Source organism: Protomyctophum bolini (assembly GCF_963924005.1).
Source record: "Protomyctophum bolini genome assembly, chromosome: 5".
Lineage (NCBI taxonomy): Eukaryota > Metazoa > Chordata > Actinopteri > Myctophiformes > Myctophidae > Protomyctophum > Protomyctophum bolini.
Genome location: NC_137866.1, coordinates 35,076,772 through 35,089,937, shown reverse-complemented (window position 1 = coordinate 35,089,937; position 13,166 = coordinate 35,076,772). Strand labels below are relative to the sequence as shown.

Genomic DNA, 13,166 nt, shown 5'->3' with positions numbered 1-13,166 from the left:
ACAAGGCCACCAATTAAAAAAGATTTAAAAAAAAAAGTGCTTCTCAAATATTCAATTGACCTAAATGAGCAAGTTGAAGTCGGTTATTGCAGGTTGGTTAAGTTGGTTCAGCTATAAAGTATCAATCAAAATCAAACTGGAATTAGGAATGAAATAAACAGCAGTTGTAAGTAACCAAGAACAAAAGTTAATTGACGTTTACAAAGAAAATTCACACCCATATGAAGTAAGTGGTGCAACTCCGTGTGGGTCCCCAGGGGGGGCGGGGGTTCCAGACCCACAGGAACGCACCAAGGGTGCCGGCCCGATTCCGGCGAGCCACCCCGTGTCCGAAACGGTTGAGAAATGACAGAGTTACCGTGTGGGGTACTGTACTGGCACACCCGAAATCACCATATATACAGTTAATATGTGTGTGTGTGTGTGTGTGTGTGTGTGTGTGTGTGTGTTAGGTTGCACAAGGTGGTGAAAAACCATAGTCACTTAAGGAAGTGGTTGCACCACTTAAAAAATACATTTTAGGTTTGTCTTGCCCAACGTTGGGCAACTTCCTACCAGAACGTTTCTACAAACTTCCTACCAGGAAGTTGACCAATACCTTACCAGGTATAGATTGTATAGTATATATCACTGTTGTTGATTTACTGTTCATATGTTCACACACTTCTAGATATCCATTTATCTATGTACACACTGACTATGCCCGCCAGGCCGGGATGGCCAAAGGGATTATCATTACTGCAAGTTTTCACTCCTGCAAGTCTGTCCATCCGTCAGTCCATCTGTGAACAGCTAATCCCGGGCACCACTAGACCAATCGCGTGAAATTTGCATGTACACTTCCAGTAGGCGAAGGTTTTAGGCTCCACCTAAAACATTTTAACCTCATGCTGGCATCTGCTACTACTCCTACAGATCTTGTTGAAACCTCTCGCAGATTGGTAGTTGGTACACATCATCTCTGTGGCCGTGTGAGCAAGGTATATCTAACAATCACTTCTGCCCAAAGGGACTGCCACAAACACAAACATTTGCACCGTGCACCCTCTGTCATGAAAACTATTTTCCCTGCAGCTGTCTTGTGTCCTGTCAGCTTCACCCCATGACAGACAACCTTTCTAGTTATACCCGTTATACCACAGTTAATTAACCACATGTATAGTAGTCAATATTCTTTTTTAAATACTTATTCTAGCTGTATCTTTTTTTCTGTATCTGTCCTGTGTTCATAACGGTGGTACTACTATCACCACTGAATTTCATGGCAATTTGGGATTTGGAAAAAACGTGTAAAAACACATACCTGGCAGGGAATGAGTTTTAAGGAGCAAATCGCCAAGGAGAACTGGTCAGGCTACGACTTGGCCTCACTCCCTGAACCCACCTCAGCCCTGCCCACTTTGACAGGCTGGAATGGCTTAGGGTTGACGACAGAGTACAGCATCTTGCAATGCATCTGGTCCACAAGATTCGCTACACCACCATGATACCCATGTACCCGTCTAAATACTTTTATAGCCGTGCTATTATGGTCATTATACCACAGCCATAAAGCAATCAGATTACGTGATTTGACCTATGCGTTGTATAATTCAAATTCATCAAAATATAGTAACAAATTAAAATAATTAAATCTTTTCTAAATAAAAAAATGTCTTAGCAGCTGTTCTATCACATGTTGTGAGCTTGTAGATCGGAATAGCCAAAGTATAAAATAGGGCTTAAGTAGTTAATGGGGCGGCAGTGGCTCAGGTGTAGAGTAACATCGCCTCACCAGGCAACCCACTCTGTTTCAAAAGTCTGTATGATCCAGGCTGGGACCGGATGATGTGGTTACGTCATGTTGTAGTATTGTTTTGTAGTCGCCAGACAGGATGAACAGGAGGCGACAACTTCCTTTTCCCTCTCAATAAAAGCTCTCGCTTACGAGAGCTTTTAATCAAACAGGAAGCAACAAACAGCTTCCTGTTTGTTGTAGGCAAACCATTGCCTACAACATGACGTAAGCATATCATCCGGCTCCAGCCCGGATCATATACCGAAATGAAATGGTGCCCAGGCTAGGTGTAGAGTGATCGGTAGAGTAGCCGGATGGGAGCCGGTGGTTCCCAGTTCGATCCCAGGCTCCCTGGGATGCGCCTTGCATGGTTTCCTCCGCCATCGGCGAATGCGTGTGTGAATAGGTGAATGTAATGCACAATCGAAGCACTTTGGATAAAAGCGGTATATAAATGCACCATTTAATGCATGTTTTGAATTAATCAAAAAATAAATTGCGCAGCGATAGTTCATGGAGCCAACTATACTTCTAATAATCTCTCCCCGGACAACCCCATTCATTCTAAATATTTTTCATGGAGTATTTTACATTGGGTACCGTACAATATACCCGTGTTTAGTGATGGTGTGAAAAATGTATGTTTAGTGTTCTAGTTAGTTAGTGTTCTAGAGTACTTGAGGAAATGTACCGAGTTACTTTGTACCACTGGTTGCAGACAGTTCACTTACCTCCAACTGCTGCAGCAAGGCCTTGCCCTTCTTGTTTATCTCATTGATGAGTGTGAATACGGCAATCTTGATCTCGTGTTCCACCTTCCTGTGCGTCTCGTTGAGCTCCTTTATCCTGGACAGAAGAACATAACTTTGTTTGTATAGCACCTTTCATGCATAAAATGCAGTCCAAAGTGCTTCACATTAAAATAACACATAAAAGAATGCCTGAAGAAAAAAGCAAACTAAAGAAGCGATTATATTTGGAGATTCTAGATGCTACTCAATATGTACAATTTGTATGTACGACGACTTCCCAGTTTGATCCCGGGCTCCCCCACAGTTAGTGTCAAAGTGTCCTTGAGCAAGACACTGAACCCTGAATTGCAACAATTTCATCAGGAGATAGAAAACCATTTATCAGCTTCAATGTTGTTTTCCAGTTCCACTTTTGTCTCCTCATTTATCGTTTCATCACTTCCAATTTCAATTGTTTATCCTGTATGATTTCTGTACTGTACGAGTACAGTTTTAACTGTGTGTATACAAAATACGTATTTTGTTGCACTTGAACAGCTTCCGATTTCATACTTTTTCCATATGATCTCCAGCAAGGAAAGTATGGAATGGAATTCTCGTTTCTTACCTGCTTTGCACCTGAGAGACAGAGTAGTGCACATAGTTCTTCTTCTCCTGTAGCTTGGTCATGTGGGTCTCAATGATGCCCTTCTGGTTCTGAAAGGCCTCCTCTAAGAACTGGTACCTGAAGTGCAGTGAGGAAAGTTGTGAGGACTACATTTAATTAGCTTGTGTGATCTATACTGGACAAAACATTTGTATATTATACATATTGGCAAGTCTATTCACTAAAACAAAACCTTCAAAAAAAGCCCTTATAGTTCAGCTATACAACGGGTTGTGCGCGTGTAGGTCTATTTTAAAAGACATTTTGAGAAGTTTGACAGATGTTTAACATTTTTGATAAAAATAGGAAATTAACTAGAAGGAAATGGACAGATAAAGAGCTATGGTGGCTCTTTTTCCCCCTATACTGTTGAATGACAAGACAACAATAGTTCTCACCGGGCATGATGTCAGATAACCCAACTATTGAATGGCACAATGACATAGCTGGATAAATAATCCAGCAGCTACTGTGGCTGGTGGACAAAAAAAGGTTTGTTTCCAAACTATAGTACGGCCATGATAACTAGGGACACCCTGAGGCTGCATGCTTGAACAAGCATACTGAAGGTCATGATTGGCAACACAAAGTAGGAGACAAGTGGGCAGGCAAGAGAATGTGTCTTCTTCTGAAGATCTGAGATTTGCGTGTCATTATAAAACGCCCAAAGTTGCTACTCTTACTCATTGGTCAATTGTATGTTGAATTTTTATGTTGTTCATCTATAAATTCCACAAATCTGTGTGTGTGTGTGTGTATGTGTAGGACGCATATCTCAAAAAACACCCAACCAATCACTTTCTCATTTAGCGCAAGTAGACGCCAAGGGAGTTCAGTGTTGAGTGTGAAGTCGGTCAGCTGCCATGCGCCACAGTTACATGCAAAGTCAAAGAAGAATTACAGAAATCGTCTGTGAATGACATGCAAATTATGCACGCGAGTACAGGGCTGCACTGACGTCGTACACGCAGACAACAGGTATTGATTGCACCGACTAGTCGTATAATACATTATCAGTACTGCATAGCACAGCTAAACAAAATCAACTTCATTCACGGTTACCGTTACCTATGTTCTTTGTGTTCGAGCAGCTGGCAGTCCCTGCAGGTTAGCGTGTCACAGGTCTCACAGTAGAGTTTCAGGGGTTCCTGTTTGTGGACAGGACAGAAGACAGGCCTCTGCCCCGGACTCACTGCTTCTGCTGAGACAAACCACAAGCTGAGTCACATAGGTGCCCAATAAGGATTGTGACTGTGTGGATTGGCGATATACCATCTGGTATTATCATATACCCAGCCTTTATTTATGATAGCATGGGTGAAGATAGTGATAAGAGCACAGAGGGGTCATATGTCAAAGAGAGGGTGCTATATCCGATATGGCAACGGCTGCCAAACCAAGCTCAAGAACACTGTTGGTCGCCTAAGTCAACATGTAACTCAACATGTGAAACATGGCCTCCACGGTTGCTGCGTTTATCAAATGCTAACTTCTTGTCGTCTTTGTGACTAAATAAGCCTGTAGGTATGTGATAATAAACTTGTGGTTAAGAGTGTCCGCCCAGGCCGAGACTGGGAGGTCGGGGTTCAATCAATGGCTGTGTCACACACCAAAGACAATACAAATGGTACCCATTGCCTCCCTGCTTGGCATTCAACATCAAGGGTTGGATTGGGTCCCTGTGATATACTAGCATCATGTCCACAGGGGTATATTTGTATGTCAAGCTGCCTCACTCTAAGGAAATAGGAGACAGGCTCCTGACCTATGTGCCATATGGCTCGGGAACTGTGGGTTCCCAAGGCTTGTGTGATAATCACCTGGGCATTCACTCTACCCGCTGGTAACCAACCTCAGGCCTGGCTGCTACAGTCCTCACTACAGCTCAGAATGATATGCCAGCCCTCGTTTGCATAACCTCAGGCAACGCAGAATGCCCGGGTGACAATCAATATGAATTATTATATGAATATTGCATCATCCAGCCCCAATATGCCTCATGCAGATCTGGGACAACAATGCAATGCAAGATTCTCCAACAGAGAAAATGAAAGAATTTCAAAGAAAACTAAAACCTGCTGCAGTGCTCACTGTGTGCCGCTGTGTTTTATTGTTCTCTTTATTGTACTCTCAAACACAGCGGTTTAGTTTGTTTTCATGCAAAAAAAAAAAAAAAAAAAGATTTTCTCAGCCAAAAATTGTTAAGCCCGGGGTTATTTAAAGGATAAGACCACTTTTTTGAGGTTTGGGTTGTGTAGTTACTTTGCCATGATGCAACTCCAAATGTGGACAAGAAATAAAAAATTACTGCTCCAGTGATTAGAAATTGATAATTCAAAATATGCTCCTCATTGACTTACATTGTAGCTAAAACATCTCTCAAAGTCACTCTTTTAGTACGTAAACAAACACAAACAAAGTTGATTCAGACAATATAGAGCATCACCAAAACTCATGTGGTTTTATTTTTTCATAAAAATGTTAGATTCCTGTTGATTTTACTATTTGAAGATCTGGATCCGGATCCAGTCCGGGTTTTCTTCCCAATAAAATGGATAAATCAACAGGAAGATAACATTTTGATGAAAAAATAAAACCACATGAGTTTTGGTGATGCTCTATAATGTCTGAATCAACATTGTTTGTGTTCGTTTACGTACTAAAAGAGTGACTTTGAGAGCTGTTTTAGCTACAATGTAAGTCAATGAGGAGCATATTTTGAATTATCAATTTCTAATCACTGGAGCAGTTATTTTTTATTTCTTGTCCACATTTGGAGTTGCATCATGGCAAAGTAACTACACAACCCAAACCTCAAAAGAAGTGGTCTTACCCTTTAATCCATTAAATCATAAACCGACGGACCGGATGTTATCCCAGATGTGGCTGAAGTAGCTAGATGTAGCCAAAACACTCTTGAGGTATGATTAATTCTATCGCAACTAGCGACAGGACCGTGGTGGGCCGTCTAACACATAATCTTTTCTTAGAATTGGACGGAATGGGCCTGGGCCGTGGCTCAGCGGTCCAGGCACCTTGGCCGGTAGTCCGAGTCTGGCAGTGTGCCGCGGGTTCGACTCCCAATCCCGACGGTCTTTACTGCATGTCACTCCCCCATCTCTCTCCCCCATTTCCTGTGAGCCTACTTAATAATATACACATGAATAATATATAATTAGTAGTTAACTAAACATTAGTGTTTTGTTGTTCAAAAACTGTTGTTCTGGTATGCAAATTTCACAATACACAATACAATTGCTTTTTTGAGGGCCCCTCCTATGACCAGCTTTGTGTGTTTGTGTGAATCATAGCGATGATTTGATTGGCTGATCACCCCATAGTGATGATTTGATTGGCTGAGCAAAGTACATACATATTGAGGATAAAAAGTGAGGGCAGAAAAAACACACCAAGTGTGATTCTTTTTTAACAGATCACTATGAATATGACGTTTATTGTGGTTGAAATACAAGACAGGAAAGGGGGGTTGTTAAATAAAGAGCCCCTGGAAAGGTCTCGTTACCTAGACTATTACTGTTACCTATGACTAGGCCGGTGAAATGTATAATCTAACGCAATCAGACTCTGCAGCACTATCACCATAGCAACCGCCTATCGGCAGTGCATCTCCAGCAGGACTGCACTCACTGTAGTGTACATAGTGAGGGGATAGTTTTAACTGTGCTTCATGCACAACCTGCCTCGTCAGATCTCCCGTCATTCATTCACAGTGTAGACGTGACCCCGTGTGTTATGATGATGGGGGCAGCTTACCAGAGTCGCCATCCCCCATTGTGCGGATCTTGTGGTCCTTGGTTATTTTTACCCTCTGGTGAGCCTCCACGCACGTCTTACACAGCCACTCGCCGCACTCCACGCAGAAGCCTATGCCTATGTCGTTGTCTTCGCAGCTGGTACATACCTTGGGAAGACGAGAGCAGTGAGCACGTAAACAATCTCTCCGTACCAGTAGCCTCCTGAACCTCTCAAAGTAAACCCAGTGTCAATGCCTAGTGTCCACTGAAGCTTGCCAGCTTGGCAGAGCATCAGGGCTAGGTTGGATTTTTACACATTTCATACATTGTTGCCACAAGTACCTGTGCTGCCTTGTCACCCGACGAGCTGGTAGCCTCCGAGTTGTCTTTGACAAAGTAGTTGTCGATTATGTCACTCTGTTTGTAATCCTGGTGACATACTGAGCAGCGCATCACATTCACTGGGAAGAGGAGACAGAATACAGGTCAGCAGGCGGACAGCTTGCCCGTTAAAGTTGCACTATAAACGCTGAAATATTTGAAAATGTGATTCAGAGGCCTGTCATTATCTTTACCTGCCTGTTCAATTCATTGAGATTCATAACATTATTATGAATTATAAGTAATAATGGGCCAACTTCATAAGTAGAGATGCATTAGTAAAAGGTTTTCAGACAACTTTAAATTCATTTCCATAATTTAGGATCATTCCTGACATTATTGAACATTCCTGGAACTAGGGCACCCCAATGCCTATTCATGGCACGGGGCTAATTAATTTAGTGTGCGTTGAAGGAAATTCAATCACATCATCCTAGACATTTTTATTAAAATATTAAATCAAATTACAAAACAATAAGAACCATTTCTCTAAATCTGATAATTTCGCATAGTTCATTAAATTAGCTGGCAAAATTGAGTTTCAATCTTACTCCCCCAAAGACTAATTAGCTTAAGGCATTGAAATGCTTTGTGACTATTAAGTATAATGTTATGCGCAATATAAAACTTCTCATAAATGTTTTACATTGAAAAGCCTTAAGGCATAAGTAGGAGTCCTATATGCCTTAAGGCTTTTTTTCCCCCCTGCACCCACAAACTTAACTCCCCCTCACCAGCTGGCTGCAGTGGAAACCGGTGTAATCCGGTTTGAGCCAGTCTAAACTGGCTTGAGCAGCACACAGCCGGTTTGTGTAAGCTCCAGCTGCACAAAGCTGTGAGTGATCAGTTGTGAAAGCAGCTGGAGCCGGATTGTGTAGAGGGCCCCCCCCCCCCCCACACACACACACACACACACACACAGATGTCAGTGAACTGGACGGACATATCTGAATATAAACATGTAGGGCTAGGAGAGTCTGTTAAAATGCAAGCCCTCACGTGCGTGCAATCGTGCATGCAAGTGCACACTCACACGCACGCACGAACACACACAGACACCCCTTGTGTATGTATAGTGGCAGGATTTTCTTCTCTTTTTTTGCAATGAGGAACAAAGAATTACAACATTATGGGAATCCAAAATACTTTTGATCTGTGTAGCCTATCCATCATCCACCTATCCAGTGATTCCAGTCATGCTGTGTTTCCCTCCCTGTGTGAAAAGTGGCTGTTGTCTCTCATGGAGCATCTAGTAGTAATGTGCAGGTTAACAGTGGCCTCACTGAGGCATCACATGGACCAGTGTCTGGAGTACTATCAATAGTGTCAACTGACCTTCTGGATATAAAAGGACATTATTACAGAGGTTGTGTATGGGATGGGGGTCATTCAAAGGTCAGCCTTTATTAAAACTAGCTTCATGGGCTACTTGCTGCAGAGAAAGTGATGACAGTTAAGCTGCTCCGTGTCATAAGACTTAAGTCTCGGGACAGTGCTTCCTTTTCCATTTCCTCATTTAATTCAGTTTTCCTCTGGGGACAAAAAAGTATCTAAGTGAAGCTTGACACTTGACCATTCTTACCACAGGTTTTTTTGTAGTTATTTATTATGGACAACCACCTTACATCTAACTTGACTGATCACAGAGACCTCTTTTAAAGATATCAATGAGTAGCCAAGGTAACCGTTTTAACCCTTGTGTCTGGCAATAATCTATCTAGTCAATGAACAAAACGATTTTGCAGTATTCAATAGTAAAGGAGTCAGTAAGAAATATCCTGCTTTGGTTAATGTGCCACTCTGCACTGAGTATGGATGCAACAGACCATAGTCTGAATCTGAAAATAATTTCCAATGATGATGATACTAGGAGCCTTTAATCAACCACTATTTTAAATTAAAACTCTACACTTGCATACCATATTATTTCCTTATTTTTATTCTTCCTTTTTTTACTGGACACTAAAATAGAATTTAGAGTAGACCATAAATTCCAAGGCATTAAATTCAATTGAAGCCAATACCAAGGAGATTTTGTGCAAGACAGAGCGGATTAAGATCATGTTAGTCTGCAATGAAACAGAGGCCTATTAATTTAGGCTATTTGATGGTGCAAGCAGGGTGGTCCGCTCCGACAACTCAGTCGTAGCATAAACACTGAACTACCATTGTCTTGGGTGGAATTAAGAGGAGTTCTCCACAGCCAATTTTGTGGATGTTTAATTTGTGAGCTTGACTGTGTTCAGCGAGCAACCCCTACATTTTGATTCAATGGAAATAGCAGGTGAGAAAGTGTCATTTCTACATCGAATTCTGAACATGGAGCTTTGCCATCTTACTGTTAAGGCTCGTTTCTGGAACAGGTCTCGCTAGGAGCCATTGCCCTCAGTGGGGAGTACGTCTTCATGACTACGACAGCACACAGACCATCTGGGTTGCTTTGATTGGCTGACACAGTCATATGAGAGAGTTGACAGTCTTGGCACCATGTTTCCTACCACTTAAGGAGATAAGGTTGAAAAATCACACCTGTGTGAAGTGAGGGGCGCTAATATATTAAAGTCTAACTCATGTTGATTAGGTGATGTAATGGTGATGTAAAACATTAAACAAACGGTGCCAAAACAAATAAATGGCATTTAATGTTTGTTAGGGACAAGATGACATAAATGTTCCCGTCATTGTCAATGGCGTTGTTAAAACAAGTATTCTTTTCAACGTGAATATGTGTTTCACATTGTTATGAAAAACAAGATTCTGTGATTGTACAGAGAACCTCTAGTAAGAAATAGGACTTGTCACTTCATTATAGGACTTTTGTATAATTTTCTGGTTAATCACAGCTTAAGATAAATGGTGACAAACACCGAGTCCACAATTGGGCCTACGGTTTAATATAGAAGTTGCTGTGGCACTAAACAATAATTAAGGTAGTGGGCCCCGCAGCTCATACTGAGACAATTAGCTTACATGGTCATGTGTTCCAATTACAGTGGCAGGTCCACAACAACACTGCAGGGTTCAAAGCCAAACTTGACATCTGACAACCAAATAATACCACCATGTTAGTTAGATACTCGGTTGTAGAGCTAATAGTAACAAACAACAGTATTCATGACCTTGTGTTGATGCTTGATGGTAGTAGTGTATTGTATCATTGGACACAATACACTACATATTAGGATTAATGGGTAATGAAAAGATGATAGACAGTGATGGACAAAACTGCTGGCAAGACATCTTATCCAAATGAATAGTTGCACTTAGTTCATTTTCACTTCTGTTACTTTTGTTGACACCTGAATTTACCCCAATCAAAGGTTTATCTTATCCATCTGTAATTCTATGAATCTGTTACTGTATGTCTCTTGTGCTGTCATATAGTACTACTACTGACGTGATGTCACTTCATAGACTTAGACTAGACATCAAGTACTCCGACAAGGGGTAATGCACTTGTCATTGCATTACTTTTTGGGGTTATCTTTTTAGACCAAGTGTGGTACGTCTAATAAAGTATTCAATAAATCAACCAAAGGTCAATCTACACAGTATATCTTATATAACATTGGTTCAATCACAAACTTTTTTATATCAAGGACCCCCAAATTAATATGCATTTGGCCGCGGAGTCCCATCTGAAAATAACTTGTGCCCGGGACCCCCCATACAAGCTTTGTGTTAAAATGTTCTATAATAATCTACAGTTGTTTCCAAATATCCCATGTACTGGTATATAGGGTTAAAGAGGGAGGTACCCCCTGGCTGGAAGCCCCTCAAGGACCCCGGGAACTCACTTTGAGAACCGCTGTTATGATATAATTATAATAATCTAATCTTAAATTTAGAAGTTATACCGATACATAAATGTTATAATGATGTCTGAAAAATGTCATGTTCATATCTAGGCTTAAATGTTGACTCTCTTGTTGACAACTATAACATTTAATAGTGGCCAAGATAGGTACACGTAGTGGATACAAAAAGGTCCATAAAACACAGGTTATGATGATTATGAAGCACAATCAGTAGGTATACATCGATCGCGCCTATGGTATACAATACATTGAGTTCCTACATAGTCATTAGTACTTGAAGTCAAAGACATAAAGTTAGGTATTAACCGGGAGTCCGGGACCTAAGTACAGTGATTTTGAGTCTGTACTGCTTAGAAATAGTGTACAGTATAATCTCTATAGTAGTGCATTAGTGAGTGCACACTGCACATTTTAGTAATAAGCCATTAACAGCATTAGTATGTCATTGTCAACTTTAAGATTATAGCTCACATCTGTGAAGCATTCATGAAGTTGAAGTCAATATTTAGTGGTTAATAATAGTCTAAACTTAGTTAAGTGATGATCACAACTCAACAAAGAGCTAGATGCCAATCATATACACATGATCTTGTTAGACATCTATAATGGAAATACATAAATATAAACTTTATTATGCAAATAATTGCATGCTGTAGTCATCAAAAATGTACACTGGCAAATACAAAAAAAATTAGTCAGGCTTGGTTGGGAGGCTGAAGTAAACTACTCGTAATGGTAACCTACACTTTATAACAAAGCTAAAAGGGATAAGTATAGGTCTCAATTTTTTACACAGCAACAGTTTGTGAAGGTGTGGTTGCAGGACGAGTAGCCTTGCAGGGATTGAGGGATGCATTCGTGCTCAGTAGAACTAGAACAACGGACCACAGGGGGTGTAAATATTGGAGGTCATAAAATCTACGAAATGCCAGTGCTCACTGGGCTGCATCCATTTGTAACTCTGAGTGAGAGAGCCAAACAAATTGGACAACGTGTCCGCCCCCTTGAGTTCAAAGTAATCGATTAATCTGAAATACATGATGCAGGACCGACTCACCTATGTGTGTGTCTGTCTGGCCGTGTTGCCCAGGCACCTGGACGCTGATCTGTCGGTCGGGCTGGGGAATACATTTCAGGCAGAACGAGTGCAGGCAAGGCAACAGTTTGGGCTCGCAATCACGGCTCTGGAGGTTTTGTTTACACACGGCGCACGTATCCAATAAATTGACTGGGACTGGGACTGGGACTGGCGGGGTGGTAGTGGTGGTAGTAGTGGTGGTGGTGGAGGCGGCTGCTGCTGCTGGCGTGGTGGTGCCCCCCCCTGGAGCAGCAGCAGCCGCCACGGGTGGAGGGGGAGACATTTCCGTGGTGAGTCCGCTGCTTCCAGAAGCAATAATAGCAACGTCCTCCGCAGCAGCGGTAGCGGCGGCAGAAGGAACCGGGGACGGGGTGGTCACCGAGGCGGGCTCCGCGGTACTGTTCTCCGCCGTCGTCGGCGGACTAGCAGTGCTGCTATCGCTGCTGCTGTTCGCGCTGTTGTTGCCGTTAGCTTCGGCGCCGTTAGCGTCTCCTCCTCCTCCTCCGCTGGTGGTGGTGGCGGCGGAGGGTGTCGGAGGTGCCTGTGCCTGGGGAGGAACAACATTCTCCGGGGACTCGGTCTCCTCGTCACCGGCCTTGGTCGGGTTCGCCTCGATGATTATTACCGCGTTGTCGTCTTTCGACGCGTCTGGGTCCGCGTTTTCTTGAGCCGACGGGACTGTAGTATCCGAATTACTGGAGGTATCCATAGCCTCCTCGCCTTTGTTGTCCGCCATCTTCCTTCCTCTTTGAACCGATTCACGTCGTGCGTGACTGTGTCGAGAAGTGCGTCGTGACGCTATCGGCAAACGTTTTATGAAGTTAACCGCGTCACCACCAGGCGGGAGCCTGCTTTCCTTTTACTGATCAGTGCTCACATCAGGCCCATAGCCCGCCTACTGTATCCGCTCATGTGCGCGCCCACATACATGCACTCACAGAGACCGGTTCCGTGTCCGT

The 13,166-nt window shown here is 42.5% G+C and overlaps 1 protein-coding gene across 9 annotated transcripts in view; it reads right to left on the bottom strand.

Moving 5' to 3' along the window:
• The window catches only part of trim33 (tripartite motif containing 33), a gene marked incomplete at its 5' end in the record, with an annotated part of 37,414 nt that extends 24,465 nt beyond the window's left edge, over nt 1–12,949 (bottom strand). For 4 of the 9 annotated variants that reach the window (XM_080763499.1, XM_080763497.1, XM_080763498.1 and 1 more), the window contains 6 exons: nt 2,509–2,623; nt 3,137–3,253; nt 4,244–4,376; nt 6,950–7,097; nt 7,273–7,391; nt 12,187–12,943. In XM_080763499.1, the coding sequence (XP_080619625.1) occupies nt 2,509–2,623; nt 3,137–3,253; nt 4,244–4,376; nt 6,950–7,097; nt 7,273–7,391; nt 12,187–12,943 (1,389 nt within the window). Of the gene's footprint in view, nt 1–2,508; nt 2,624–3,136; nt 3,254–4,243; nt 4,377–6,949; nt 7,098–7,272; nt 7,392–12,186 lie in introns of all 9 variants that reach the window. The other 5 variants (XM_080763496.1, XM_080763503.1, XM_080763495.1 and 2 more) reach the window with 2 other exon arrangements.
• Nucleotides 12,950–13,166: the final 217 nt, after the last annotated feature.